Here is a 15,247-nt window from a genome sequence, read left to right as displayed (position 1 = left end):
ATTTTGTGTGTGTGTGTTTGTGTGTTATTTTATTGTGCCTGTCTACCGGCGCTTTCCCGCTTGGTAAGTCTTGGAATCTTTGTTTTTAATATATTTTTTAAATATATTTTTCCCATGTGGAAGTTTCTTTCTATTTTATTTACAGTATGTAAACATCTTCAAAAATGGATTTTTGTTACCATATTTGTCATGATACAGCACTTGTTTTAGCATTTGATCTGATAGTTTAGTGCAACTGGAAACTAAAACCTTTTTAATAATTATGCAAGCTTGTTGGCAAGGTGGGTGTAAAATTATGTCTGAAACTAAAGTGATAGCTCTCTGGTCTAGGTTGCTGACTGTTAGAGTAAAGTGTTTGGGGTCTGCCCTAATCAGCTGATGTCTAAAAATATGCTCCAAAATTATGAACCATATTTCAGGTTGTACAAGCAAGTAGTTGGAAAGTCCTTGAGTTTATGTGTGGGTTTGCAATCCAAAGCACGCAAGAACTGGTAACTTCATTGTGTCTGGTTTGATTTCACATAGTTGTCGGAGCTGGTAGGCAGCAGTGCACACTGAAGGTGACGTCGGTATGTCAATTTGGAAGGGGGTGTCAGGAAGCCCTCATTCTCCAATAACCCACTATCCCCACATCCTCCACCCAAGTTTTCCCTTCCTCTGTCCTGTCATTTCCTACTAAATTCACATCCCAATATCACCATCAGCATGTGCCACTTGATACTGGCTCTGAGAATTCTGAGTCATATGCACAGCCTGTGCTCCTACCACACCTCCCACCCTCATTTTTAGCCAGCAAACCAGCTGCCTCCAGCCAAGCCACTAACCATTCACCACCATACCCTCTCCCCACCTTCTACCTCTGTTTCCCTCTACTCACTCCGCCTGGTGCAAACCCCACCACAATCAAGTCCACCTGCTGAAATACAGCATTGTGTGTCAAGCTAGTGCCATGTAGGAGCATAGGTGTGTTCACACGCACGCGCACGTGTGTGTATGTGTTTGTGTGTATGTATATGTATTTTTACTCTAGCTTGAAAAAAGTTTACTCAAAAAGCTCGCATGTTTTCTTTCTTTATATGTGTGCCTGTTGGTGATTCAGTGCTTCTCCTTTAGGACAGTGTTAGACAGGAATACTACACCTATTCCTCAAGATGATTGAAGAAATCAGCTCTCCTGTACTGCATGTATTTCATTAGGTCCTTTGGGTATTTTTCCTTTATAGCATTTTACTAGTTTGTAATCCTAGTGCTACTTTTGACCAGGTCTTTATATATTCACTCTACATTAACTTAGACTGAGATCTAATGAAAGCATGTAGAATGCCCTTCACCCAACATGATTTGTGTGAAGCTTAGGAAATACAAGCACATATATACATTCAACAATATAAATGTCAGCTAATGATGAGTTGTAATCAAGAAATTAACTTAATTTTCAAAATAGTGTCCACTCAAGTTCAAAAAATTGTAAAGTACAATACAGTGCATCTGAAATAAGTAATATAAGCAAGAGTCCATAGTGTAAAAGCAATTCCAGCATTTTTAAGCACTGTCTAGATGATACCAGCTGCAACCAATGTTGTGGAGTTGGGAGTGAATGGTCTGCAGTGGTGGGCTCACACTTAGGTCCAATCCAGCATGATCTTCTGTGGCTGTGTCTGAGTCCATGATGCAAAGTTGGTTCCCATGCTTTCTGGTAAGTTGTCTGAATCACTTTCAAAAGGATACACAGTGTTACCATAATATATCCACTAGCATAATAGTGCTTTTCAAATCAGATAATATTCTTAGACCATTATCCTAATAATAAGATTCATAATCTGCAATCCTTCTCACTTTAAAACTATCATTTACTTCAGCAACATCATTGGTAAATCTTACAACACCAAAGGCAGAACAACATGTAAAACCACACATATAATTTACCAACTAACATGTGTTCATGGTATGGATTTTGTGCAAGAATGACCACCACTAAAGTACCTGGATACATGAACAGATATAGAAGAACCGCCTGCCCCAAGGCCATCTAGTACCCAGATTCTGAGCATGCTCTATGGACCTATGTACATGCTACATCACAAAGATCATTTGGATTCTTCTACTCGAAACTAATTTCCCTGGGCTCTGGAGATGGGACTTCGTTCTTACACTCATCCTTGCATAATCAATAAAATTTTTCTGGATTTGTGTCTGATTTATCAGTATGCAAAACTCCCAATGTTTCGGTCACTGTCGCAGGTGACCATCTCAGAAGAAGGTCACTTGCAACAGTGACTAAAACATCAGTAGTTTTACATATTGACAACGTAGTCACATATCCCAGAAAAGTTTTATTGTTTGTGACAATGGCTGTGAAAGCCTATGTTTGTATGTCCATGCACCTCACTACCCTTTTGGACTGAAGCTCTGATAACAACTTCCAACCTCCCCTCCTATTCCTCCATCATTAAAATTTCATTATTTACTCAGTTACTTACTAATTAAAAAAATTATTTTCAGCTTCCTCATGTCTCTAATGTTTTTGGTCTTTTGTGAAGTCCTGTTGTTAACTGCACTATTCATTTTATTCCTCATTTCTCTTCCCTTTAATCTATTTTTACTTATTATTTTGCATTTATGTCTTCTCTGGACTGAAGCTGATACAATGTACTTGAACATACTATCTTTGACCCCCTTCATATTCTCTGCCAACATTCTGATAATAGGAGGGACACTTAAACCTGGTACCTGATTGACTTATCTCTCCTTTCTCAACATACTTATCTTTTCTCCCTGAAACTAACAACTCCAATAGCTGTGTACTTTATTTTTACCTTTATATGTATCTATTGGCACTCATTAGAATATGGCTTTCCAAAGATAAGTAGTGGCCGGCCATTTTGTCTCCTTATAACTTTACATACATGCATGTTCCTTTTGATACCTTAATATTTTTTGTAACTTTCTCTGGTAACTGGTGGTCATGAACTGTTTCCAGTCCACTTTTATTAGTTAAATGTTTATTTGACACTACAATAATGAAGCCATAGTCACAATACATAAAAATCTTTCTTTTTTTTTGAAAAAAAAGGAGGGGGGGGGGGCTACATTACCAGTTGAAATGAAATATGTTGTCATTTTCAAATGCAAAATATCAGTTGGAGAATATATAATGGGAACTGTGACATAATCTGACAGTTACAAAAAACAATGAGACCAGGCAACTGAGGTAATGGTGGCACAACCAAGTGACTACAAGCTATGTCCATGTCTACCCAACTGTTCATTCCATGTCCTAATGTACGAGGGTTGGAACTTTAATAGTGGCAACTATTTATTTACTGCTCATACAAAATAGATACGTATTTCAAGATTTTACTGACCTTCAAAGTAGTCACCAGCATTGTGTATAACCCATTGCCAGTGATGTGGAAGTCGTAGGATACTCTTAACAGTGCCAGTTGTGTTGACAGTCATCACTTCTATCTCTAAGCTGGTCGTAGGTTGTGTTCCAAAAATGAACAGCATAGAGACAATGCTCAAGCACGTACAGTGCAAGCTTTTACTGATTTGTTTGACTGATGGGGCTGCTAAGTGCTTTACCACCTATTGCACTCCCCTGACTTAAGCTGTCATGAGTTCAACTTGATTTCTAAACTGAAGGAGACAGTTTGTGGTATTCGCTTCAGAACTGCTACAAATTTGTCAGGCAAAAGACCACGCAGCTCGAAGTGTCAACAAAGTTGGCACTACTAAGAGTATCCTATGGCTTCCAAATTGCTGGCAACAGGTTATACAGAATGCTGGTGACTACTATTAGGCTCAGTAAAACTTTGAAATAGGTATCTATTTTGTATGAGCTACAAATAAATAGTTGCCACTCTTAGAATAGATAAAAATTATACCAGGGTAAAAATTGCCGAAGATTCTTGCAATGAGTCCTGCTGTGACACAAAATTGTACTTGCCACAGTAGGACACATTTTAAGAATCATTGGCAATTTTTACCCTGGTGTAGTTTGTATCTATTCTGCATTAGGATGTGGAATGAATGGTTGGGCAAGAATGGACATACATTGTAGTGATTTGGTTGTGCCACCATTGCCCCGGTTGCCTGGTCTCATTATTTTTTGTAATTGTTGTGAGATTTATGGTCACAATTTCCATTATACAGGGTGTATCAAAAAGGATGGCCTAAACTTACATGGCTGAAAGTACATGATAATAGAAGCACAAATGTCAAGTAAACATGGGCTCTAAAATGCATACCTTAAGAGCTATGAGATATTCTTCTGTGAAACAAATCTCTTCTACTGCAAGCTCTTTGCTTTCCTTATTTTGGGAAGTGGTAGTATGGACCAAAACAAGAAAAAAATGTCCAGTAAACATGTGCTCTAAAATGCATACCTTAACACCTATGAGCACCTGTTTATCTTCGGTACTTTGGAACACAACTCTTCTAATGAACTTTTAAGGGATGCATTTAAGAGCACATGTTTACTGAACCTTTTTTCCTTGTTTTTTTTCCATACTACCACTTCCAAAATATGGAAAGAAAAGAGCTTGCAGTAGAACAGATTTGTTTCACAGTGTTGAAATTCAAGAACACCTCATAGCTCTTAAGGTATGTGTTTTAGAGCCCATGTTCATTTGACATTTATGCTTCTATTATCATGTACTTTCAGCTGTGTAAGTTTGCACCACACTTTTTGATATATGCACTGTATATTCTCCAACTGATGTTTTAAATTTGAAAATGATGACATAGTTCATTGCGACTGTTAGTTAGTGTAACCCCAATTTTACAGAAAAATTTTATACACTGTGACTATGGCTTCACTATTGTAATGTCAAATAAACATTTAACTTATATTACAGTCACACTCCTTTATGACAATTATGTTGGAATACAGAAAACTTTTATTAGTTTGATTAGTAAATAAAAAAAGTCAATAGTGGAGATGATAACACTCAAAGCAACAAATAATGCATGAGTCAATAACATCAATGAGACATACATGTCTGTCCCAAGTGCTTCTATGTATGTACTGAACATTTAGTGATGCTTTTTTGTGATTGTTTGTATATAGCGAAAGTCACTTTGTGAGTATAGTGTTTATTATAGATGACATAAGGGAGCACAAATAGTGTTACTTGAACTTATGACAGCAATGGTGTTCATGTATTTTACATTTTTGAAAAGGGATCATCAATAGAACCTACATCCCAATTTGGAGCATGTTTCACCATTGCCAGATGTCAGGAGAAAAAACAACTGCAACATGGATGGCATAGAGGAAGGGAGAAAACTGGCAAGGGCATGAAATTTTCTCTATCTCTCTCTCTCCAGAACACATCATACTGCAACTCTGATAGTACACCACACAGAGCACAAAAGTAATTAAGAATATAAAAATGATATATTTACTATCAGTGATCTCTTGAAATAGACTTCTACATTAAAGTCAAAATTGAATGAAAACACAATTTCTCATTATTGGTATCCAGTTGCAATAACAACATTTATTAAGAAATACTTGCAAAGTTTAAAAAAAGGTATAGAAGGCTTGTGCATACATCAATATGTATCTGCATCAGAGTCCACTACCATGGATTTGTAACTCCTGCCAATGCAACACCTTGACGCCGCCTGGAAAAAAAAGGAAGAAAACATTTTGGTTATTTTGATAAGCTGGCTGTATATCACACCATAGAAGTGGTAGCAAAATAAACATATTTCTAGGCTATGAAAGAAAAAAAGCAAACTGCATACATTCTGATATTTTTGAATAAAATTTGACAATGTCCATGAAAAATGAAATTCAGCATGGTATTCATATCTTAGTTTTGTTTGTTTTCTTCCATATACAACAATTTAGGAGTATGGCATCTCAGACTAGCTGTGTAATACTTTACTTCTCTGTTTTCTTCACCAGAATGAGGATGGGATTTTTCTGGATATCTAGTAGTATTCCTCCTATTTTATACACTTTTTTCCAAATTCTAAGTAACCAGCCAGTTCATGGACTCACTCACACTTATGGGAAAATGTGAAGTTAAACAAGGGAAAATCCAGGATGGAATACTGACAATCTTATAAGGATTGTTGCTACTCACAACACAGTGGAGATGCTGAGTCACAGATAGGCATGACAAAAAGACTGTCATACTAAGATTTCTGCCAAACAGGCCTTCATCAGAATCAGACAACATGTGTACACATCAGTCTGGCCTTGAGTGCCAGAGACTGTGATCATGTGTGTAAGAGTTGTGTTTCTGTAAGTATTTGTGTGTGTGTGTGTGTGTGTGTGTGTGTGTGTGTGTGTGTGTGTGAGAGAGAGAGAGAGAGAGAGAGAGAGAGAGAGAGAGAGAGAGAGTGTGTCTGTATGTGTGCATGTTGTCGAATTCTGTTGAAGGCCTATTTGGGTGAAAGCTTTGTTTGACAGTCTTTTTGTTGTGCCTTCTGTTACTCAGCAACTCCACTATATGGTGAGTAGCAACTATCCTTTTTATAATATTGTCAAACTGTAAAGTTATTTCATCAACTCTTGCTACAAGCTTTAAGCTTCAATCTTTCAGTATTTTGCTATCATTGCTGGGTCATTATTCTTTAACAATAATCCCTTTTCTTCTTCGAAATCCCTGATAGATCATTTCCATTGAAGAGGCTTCCAAATTACTTTTGAGCTTAACAGTGATTTCCTATCTGTAACATGAAAGTCAAATTTCTTCTCTTCGCTAACACAAAACTAATTTTGATAATCTTACTGCAAATAAAAGTACACTCCAACAGTCATTTTGTTTTTAAGTTTCATTCTTCTCTTAATCCAGTATAATTTTATTCTTGTGTGTTCCTTCTTGATTATGTCTGTAAATGGCAGAAAGTTCGTGATCAGGAAATTTATAGATTTACCTCTCCTCCCCTTGACACTCAATTACTAGAGATGTAAACTTTTTCTACCACCAGGGTTCAAACCAATTAACCTCTGTGCCAAGTGAGATAATATTAGTGTGTTTTAGTGATCTCATCTACGGCTTCATTCATTAAAAGCAACTGATTATTTATTTGGTAGCAAACACCGACAGAGAAACAACTATGGTTGTAAAAATAGTACACAGTTTAAGTACTAGAAATTCATCATGTGCCTTCTTACTGCAATGTTCAGATGTAACAAACTGAAAGTAGTAAGACCTACACAAGAAAATAAACTCAAATTGTGGAAATTTTAGGACAAAGATAAAGTTGTGGCAGTGGCAGTGGCAGAAAGCACTGAATGGTTTGCCAAGAACAGATATGGGAACTGTGAAAGAACTGGAGGCGTGCCTTGTTGGAGCAGATGAAAAAAATATGTGGATCTAATGGCAGCAAAAGAAACTGGTAGAATGGTAGTGACAGATGCAGTGTCAAGAAAGTATAATGCCTTTAGAAATACTTCAAAGATTATTATGTGATAAAATCAATAAAGAATTACATGGGTTAGACTAAAAGGAATCGAAACAAATCACCAGAAAAAAAGAGGGAAAGGTGTTTAATTAATTGGGGCAATTGGCTAAAGGATGACATAGAGGGTAATAAATTGTTACATGGAATCTTGATAGACAAAAGATGAAACTGGCAAAATTATTATCAGTTGATAGCAATGGCAGAAGTAAATTCCTAGTATGTCACATAGACAGTGAATAATTAATTTGTCATGCTACTGAATATAAATGAAGCACAATAGCTACAAAATAACAGAGTTAATTATGTGCAAAAGAAGACAACATTAGAGACTGAATATGTATTGATGTAGAAATCAGCTGAAAGTATGTAGTTAGGAAAATCAAATGGTATTGAGGGGTAGGTTCGGGTTGGTTACACCAATCAACACCCACTTAGTAGTAGTTCATTTATTCACCTAAACACATGCAAGGCTCACAAAGAACTGAATGTGCTGGAACAGCCTAAAGACAATGCTCAGAGTCCAAAGAAGATGCTCAGAGTCCAAAGATGTACGCATATCGATGCTGGTGTTGACCTCATTGGCGCCCACATAGCGCCCCCTCACCCCCCCCCCCCCCCTCCCACTTACTGCCGTACAGAGTGACAACGATGATGTCTCCAGCGGGCATGGTGAACACACGAAGCATGTCCAGGTCGACGTTGGGCAGGAGGGGAACACATTTTACCAGGTGGCAGGAAATGGCAGAGGTTGTGTCGTGAGCACTGGATGAAGAGAAACACACTATGAACAGTGTATAATCGTGCAGTATTATTGAGATGTCAAGGATTATGTCCATCTGGGGGGGGGGGGGGGGGGGACAGGCACAAACACCTCGAATGAGAGCACATTCAAGATGGGGGGGGGGGGGGGTTGAGGGAGAGAAACCTCGACATGGTGAGGCAGGTGACGGTGGAGAGGTCGAGGGGACTGGTGAAGGGCCTGGCGGTGGTGAGGGTGTGATTGTAGGTAAGCTCGACATGGGGAGCATGTAGTCACTCGATGGAGTGCATGAGACCAGAGTAGAGGGCTAGGTCGGAGGAGAGCTTGACGATTGGAGCTGGAAGTCACTCAATTGAGTGTGTAAGTCCGACTTGGAGGGAGTGGTCGGAATGTCATGAGCCACGACAGTGAGTGACATGGTTGTGGCCTGAAGGGGGGATAGAAGAAGGCTCGACATGAGCAGGCTTAAGTCTATTGAGAGAGACTGTAACAGCTGAATCTTTCATTTGGATGTCATAGTTGTTGGCTGAGCGCTGGAGAACTTGGTATGGGCCGATATGTGGAGGTTGGAGGGGAGCATGATGTACTCGCAATTGTCCAGAGATTTCGGGACTTGATCCTTAGGGTGGGGATGGTTGGCGGGCGGAGGGATGTGGAGGTTGATGAAGTGGTGTCTGACATGGTCCACGAAGGAAGGTGAGTCAGACTGAGGGAGAGAAGTGGAAGGGCTCACAAGTTCACCAGGGAGTACAATGTTCTGGCCGTATACAAACTCAGTTATTGTGCCTTTGAGCTCTTCCTTATAGATCGCACGATTGCTCAGTAGCACAAGGGGGGAAGGGCCTCTGTCCATAGAGAGTCGTGGCATCGAAGAGCCACCTTGAAAGTGCAGTGCCAGCACTCGACTAGCCTCTTACTTTGCGGGTGATATGCTGTAGTATGGATGCGCTGAATGCTGCAAATGTTACAAATCCCATTGAACAGGGCCGACTCAAATTGTCTGCCCTGGTCAGTCGTGTTGATAGCTGGACATCCGAAACGCGATACCCATGACCTGACGAAAGCTCGAGCAACAGTTTCTGCCATGATATTGGGGAGGGGGACAGCCTTGACCAGCGAGTTGTTCAGTCAATAGACGAGAGAACATAATGAAAGCCGTTAGAGGGGGAGAGAGGGCTGACAATGTCAATATGAATATGCTGGAAACGCCCAGAAGGGATTGAAAAGGCACCGAGGTGGGGTGAAGTGTGCTTGTGTACTTTGCAGCGGTGGCACACGACGCAGGAGCATGCCCATTGCTGGCAGTCCTTGTTGACATTTCTCCACACAAAGCGCTGCTATGAGGCGGGCAGACACACGAACACCGGGTGGGCTAAATTATGCAATGCCTGCAGCCAGGGCTTTGTGGTCTGTTAAAACATAGAAGGACCGTCCCTCAACATCAGTCTTAAAAATGCTTGATTGCTTCATAGACCGCGAGCAACTCCCTATCAAATGCAGAATATTTCCGTTGTGCATTGGTGAGCTTGTGCGAGAAGAACTGCAGAGGCGAAGTTTGGCCGTCAATTGTCACTCGCATCTGTGGTGATGAAAAGCTGTGCATTGGGATGAGAGTGCACCATGGTGCAGGCCTTGGCAAGAAGATATTTGAGGGCAGTGAAAGAGTCAGTCATAGCGGGGGTCCATGGAATGGGCTGAGATACAGAAGTGTTGGTGCTTGCCAATGCGTCCGTCAGTGGAAACTGAATCTCTGCAGCGTGAGGTAGATGTCGGCAATAATAATCACTGTCCCCAGAAAGCACTGGAGCTCTTTGAATGACGAGGGTCTGGGTAAGTTTAGTATTGTTTGTACTTTCTCAGGGGCAGTGAAATGCCATCAGCAGAGATCCGAAAACCAAGAAAAGTGACAGCGGGTTGATGTAGCTGCAATTTGTCCTGGTTGGTCTCGATGCCTGCTGCTGCAAGAGTGTTCATAACAGTTTGCACATGTCGAATGTTGTCCTTGACAGAGGAGCTGAACACAAAAATGTCATCAAGATATGCAAAGCAGAATTTTAGATCAAATAGTACTTCGTTGATGAAGTGTGGCCAGGTCTGGGTTGCGTTTTCGAACAAAGGGCATGAAACAAAACTGAAATAACCCGATCAGGGTGGTGATTGCTGTCTTCTCAATGTCTTCAGGTGCCAAGGGGATCTGGTGATAGGTCCATTTGCAATCAATGACAGAGAAAGTGGTCACACCTGCGAGGGAACTGGTAATGTCGGCAATGTTGGGTATGGGATAGGTGTCCAGAATTGTTTGTGCGTATAGTTGAGGGTAGTCTCTGCACATGTGCCAGGACCTGTCTTTCTCAGGTGTCATATGTATGGGTGTAGACCAGCTACTGGCAGAGGGTTCAATGACGCTGGAACTTAGTAACTCAGAAATCTGATTTTTAAGGCCGGAGAGGCACTCAGGACAAAGTCGACATGGTTTACTGGAGATTGGGGGACCTGGTGTGAGGCGAAGCTTGTGAACCGTGACATTGGTGACGACAGAAATGTTGCTGGCGGCACGGGAGGTGGTTTGTTTACAATGTGTGGCGGGCGGGGCAGGCAAGGCGTGGTTGTGGTGATTGGAACCACTCGGCGGATCCGAAGGAAGGTGAGGTGGCAAAGTGTCCCAGGAGTAAATGCAACAAGATGGCCGCCAGCCCGAACCAGTGGCATCGTGGTCGGGTGAGCGTGTAGAGCTCGTGAGCCGTTAGTGAGTCCATTGTCCGAGGGCACGGCCTGTGGCAGCACGGTCGCAGGCGAAACGCTTGGTGTGAGTGCACTGTTTGTGTTGTTAGTGGTGGTTGCACGCAGGAGCGAATTTGCATAGTTTGAGGTGCTGTCTGTAATGGGCGGGGTAGGAGCCGTCAGTTCAGGAACACATGACGCTTGTCGCGCATGCACACTTGAGTCCGGCCAAGTGTCAAACGGTGCTGTGTTAGGAGGATGTGGCCCTGCGGAACTGTCAATACATGTTATGGCAGTCTTGATAACACAGTTGCGAGGGGTAGTGGGAAGTAAACACATGGAGGCTCAATTGCTGGGCCTGCAAGCAAATTTGAAGCACTTGGTGACCTTGTTTTGTCCTTGCTGTAGTGTCTGTAATTCCTTGGCTGCATCGGAGAGCTGGAGCTGTGTTTCGTGGAGAGCTCAAAGTTTTCCTTGCATAGGTGAGCAACGTGTTCAACCTCGACAAGACACTTGTGCGTGGTTTCTTGTAACGTCATCGACAGAGAGGAGCATGTACAGGTGAGATGAGCCCGGACCGATGTGTCATGGGGGGGTTTGCTCGATGGAGCACGGTAGTGCAGGTGCAATTCCTGTGGAAAGTTCGTTGCCAGCAGCAGTGGCTGTGATTCGGTGGCCACAGCACGTTCAGTTGCAGGAGGGGGCATGGCCGTGAGCAGAGCCAGTGACAACCCAGTTGCTTGTTTACTGCTTCCCGGAGCGAGTGGAACAGTCAGCACAGTACGGCCCTGGCCGCTTCCGCCATAGGGCGATGAGCCTGAACCTGAGACTTGTCAGGTAGGCAGTGGCTGATGAAATAGAGCAGTGATGCATTGTGTAGCTTGTCAGCAATTGTCATTCTTTACTCGGCAGGTTCAGGAGACCTTTGAGCCAGAGCGGATGTGAAGCGATAGTTCATCTGACCAGATGGTGAGGAGAGCTGTGTCAGAGAATAGATCAGCACTGACCAGGGCACGTAGCCATCTCCAGAGTTGGGAAGGTTTGTCATTGCCTAGTTGCTTGACGTGGAGCACTTGCCATATTGCTACCTCAGTTGAGCGTGCAACCTGATGTAGAACTGTCTTTTTGGCGAAAGTGTACTGGGTAGATGAGTCTGGGGCATCGACCAGGTCAGCAATCAAGTCCTCGTGATAGTGCAGGTGGGTGATGAGGCACAGAAACCTGATTGACTCGCCAAGTTTGTAATGGTCAAACACTTCGTCCACAATTTTGAACCAGGTTGTTGCTCTGTCGGGATTAAATGGCGGCAGCGTCAGTAAGCGTTGTAGAATGTTCGGAAGAACAGGTTGAGTTGAGTTCATTGGGGCACTGCCTGAATCGAGCTGTTGTTGCTGTAGTATTCCAGGAGAAGGTGCCTCCAGGGGATGTGGCAATGATGGCTGTTCGGGTGGCAGCGCGAAGGTGACACGTTTTGGTTTAGTGCGATCCATCGCGATGCGGAAGACCGACGAGGGTGACACCATAATGTGTTGATTGCAGTTCCGGAAGCTCAAAATGTTGTGGGTGTGTTTGGATTGATGCGTCACGGAAGACCAACGTGGATGAGGCACTGAGATGTTCCGAGAATGGTAGCGGAAGGTCGACTGGAGCCGGTGCAGAGGTGACAGGTGAGAAAAAGTTCAAAGTTTGAGAATGCTTGTTAGTCCGCGGAAAGCTCAACGCATGGGCAGAACTGGGGCCACCTGTGATGCAGGGAGGCTGCAGAGGTTTGGGCTGTCCAGATGCACAGTGTGGGAAATGATGTCGAACATGGGATGGAATGTGTGAATGTTTACTGTTCATAGTCACTTCACTCAAAACGGTGTGCGGATAAGGTGAATGTCATGGCACAAAACACTCAGGTGTAGCAGTGGGATGGAGGTGGAGGTCAGGCACAGATGACCAGTTATTGTTCCTGTTGCAGGCCCAAGTACCGAAGTAGAAAGGCATGTGCATGTGCATGCTGAACCGAGGCAGGCGCAGGCGTGGTTGGATGCTGAGGAGGTAGACCTGTGAACGAAGCAGTTCCGTCCATGGGGCAGGTATCCACATGGTACTGCACGGATTGCAGCGTGAAAAATCTTTCTCCTGGTGGTAGTAGGTTGTCAGACAAAGCATTTGCAGAAATCGGCATTGGTCCCGCACTGCACGGAGATCCTTGAGAGGTAACTGCACAGTCGATAAGGGAGGGCACATGTGGCAGGAACAAAGGCATTTGATAGCCAGAGTCATGTGCACTCCTAACCTCACTTATTGTTGCAGGCTCGAAAACGTCCAGCAAAATTGGTGGAATCATTGAGTGAGAGACATCATGTTGCTGTCCTTGTGGGTGTACATCACCTGCAACACGATGCATGTTGATCATAAAATCCGGCGTTAGGCGCTGGGCCGAAGTCATTGTTCGAATGCTGTGTCAATGTAATAAAGACGAAAATAACCAATGCAGAGGTCACGGACACAGTAAAATGGCAAAAACATAAGATGTTACAACTCGGGGTCACCAGTGAGGGGTGGGTTCCGGTTGATTACACCAAACAACACCCACTTAGCAGTAGTTCATTTATTCACCTAAACACATGCAAGGTTCACAAAGGACTGAACATGGTGAAACAGCCCAAAGACAATGCTCAGAGTCCACAGACGATGCACTGAGTCCAAAGATGAGCACATATTGATGCTGGTGTTGACCTCATCAGCGCCACAGTATCAAAGAGTTCAGTGGCGAAATGAACAAAGACAACAAGCATTACAGAGAAATAATGGATGCATGTCCTTCACAATCAGACAAGGATGGAGGACAGCATGTCAGCAGATTGGAAGGAGGGTTTTGTTACTTCACTTTTTAAAATGAATATTTGAGAACAGTGTTCAAACTAAAGCCATGAATTTAAATGAAAGGTGGGCAAAGTATAGAAAAATGTCACAAAAAACAGTGCACATAGAAAGCAACTGGCAGAGGGATGGTATTAATTCAAGAATGGTACAGTTACAACTGCACTAATATTTGAACTTTACCAGAACATGCAAAATCACATGGATCTTTGGATAGATTTTTCAGTATTGGGGAATTCTTTGATTCTATGACCAAAGTTAGAGTTTGAATTGTGCTATGGCAGAGGAGAATAAATATATGGAAAAGAGAATTGGGAAACTATACCAGGGCTTCAACAGTCATGTCAGAAAACCAATATATTCAATGAATGCTCCAGGAAGTCCTGAAGTGTCACACAACCCACAGTATTTCCTTGAAGAAACCTTGACTTCAGAGTTGATTGCACAAATTCTGTTGTATGTTGTTACACATGGACATAGGATGAGACACAATTACAATTTGTATAATATGATAATTAACTCATAATAAGATAAAGAACAGTTACATCTGTAGAATGAAATAAATTGGCTAGACAGTTGTGCTATTTAATGATAAATTTAGAGAGCTGTGGGCATTCCTCAGGCACACATATGATCAGTTTACATGTAACAAATATGATCTATTTTATGAATTACTGATAACATTTATGGACTTCTCACTAAGAATTAGGAACTGTAACACATGGTAAACATCTATCAACAACAGAATAAAATATAATAACATTGAGTTGTTAACAAAAAGAAAAAGGAACATACTAGAAAAAACTTATTCTAGAGATTTGAACTGCAATTCTCAACATAAACCATTTTGTAACTTTCAAATTGTTCACTGGGTAATGGCTTAGCTAACAAGTCAGCAAGTTCTTCCTCTGTGTCTACACAACAAACATCAATAATTCCCTTGCTCACACAGTCTCTGGCAATATTGTATTTAATGTCAATGTGAATCATTCACTCATGCTCCCATCTTCCAAGCAAATGAATACAAGAATTGTTCTATTTTAAAATCTTTACTGGGTAGTTGATCTTGAGACCCAAGTCAGTCAACCTTTAAATGAGTCAGAGACATTTAGTTAGTGCTATGACCAATGTTACATAATCAGCTTAATTTTTAAGGTAAGGGGACATAATTTTGTCATTTCATCATCCAACAAACAGCATGTCCATGCACCTGAAAAAGGAATCCTGATGTAGGCTTCTACCTTCTCCACTGCCAAAATTTGCATCTAGGTAGCAGGAAACAAACTCCGCTCCTCCTCTTCCATAGTGCAAACCAATATTCAATAATCCTTTGATGTATCTTAGTATTCTTTTAAGCACCTTTCAATGACTCCCTTAAAGGTATTACTCATTATCTGCTGAAATAATTACTGTTACTCTCAGTTCTGGTCATGTTGTAAGCATGGCACACATCAGACAACCTATCAACTGA

The 15,247-nt window shown here is 41.9% G+C and overlaps 1 protein-coding gene across 3 annotated transcripts in view; it reads right to left on the bottom strand.

Moving 5' to 3' along the window:
• Nucleotides 1-209: 209 nt before the first annotated feature.
• The window catches only part of LOC126360641 (ionotropic receptor 25a), a 445,688-nt gene continuing 430,650 nt past the window's right edge, over nucleotides 210-15,247 (bottom strand). For 2 of the 3 annotated variants that reach the window (XM_050007727.1, XM_050007729.1), the window contains 2 exons: nucleotides 5,558-5,630; nucleotides 210-1,712 (listed from right to left, as the gene is read on the bottom strand). In XM_050007727.1, the coding sequence (XP_049863684.1) occupies nucleotides 5,585-5,630 (46 nt within the window). In that variant the 3' untranslated portion in view covers nucleotides 210-1,712; nucleotides 5,558-5,584. Of the gene's footprint in view, nucleotides 1,713-5,488; nucleotides 5,631-15,247 lie in introns of those variants that run through there. The other variant, XM_050007728.1, reaches the window with a different exon arrangement.

This window comes from Schistocerca gregaria, chromosome 1 (genome assembly GCF_023897955.1).
Source record: "Schistocerca gregaria isolate iqSchGreg1 chromosome 1, iqSchGreg1.2, whole genome shotgun sequence".
Classification (NCBI taxonomy): domain Eukaryota; kingdom Metazoa; phylum Arthropoda; class Insecta; order Orthoptera; family Acrididae; genus Schistocerca; species Schistocerca gregaria.
Note: the sequence above shows the minus strand (reverse complement) of the source record. Positions and strands in the feature narration are given on the sequence as shown.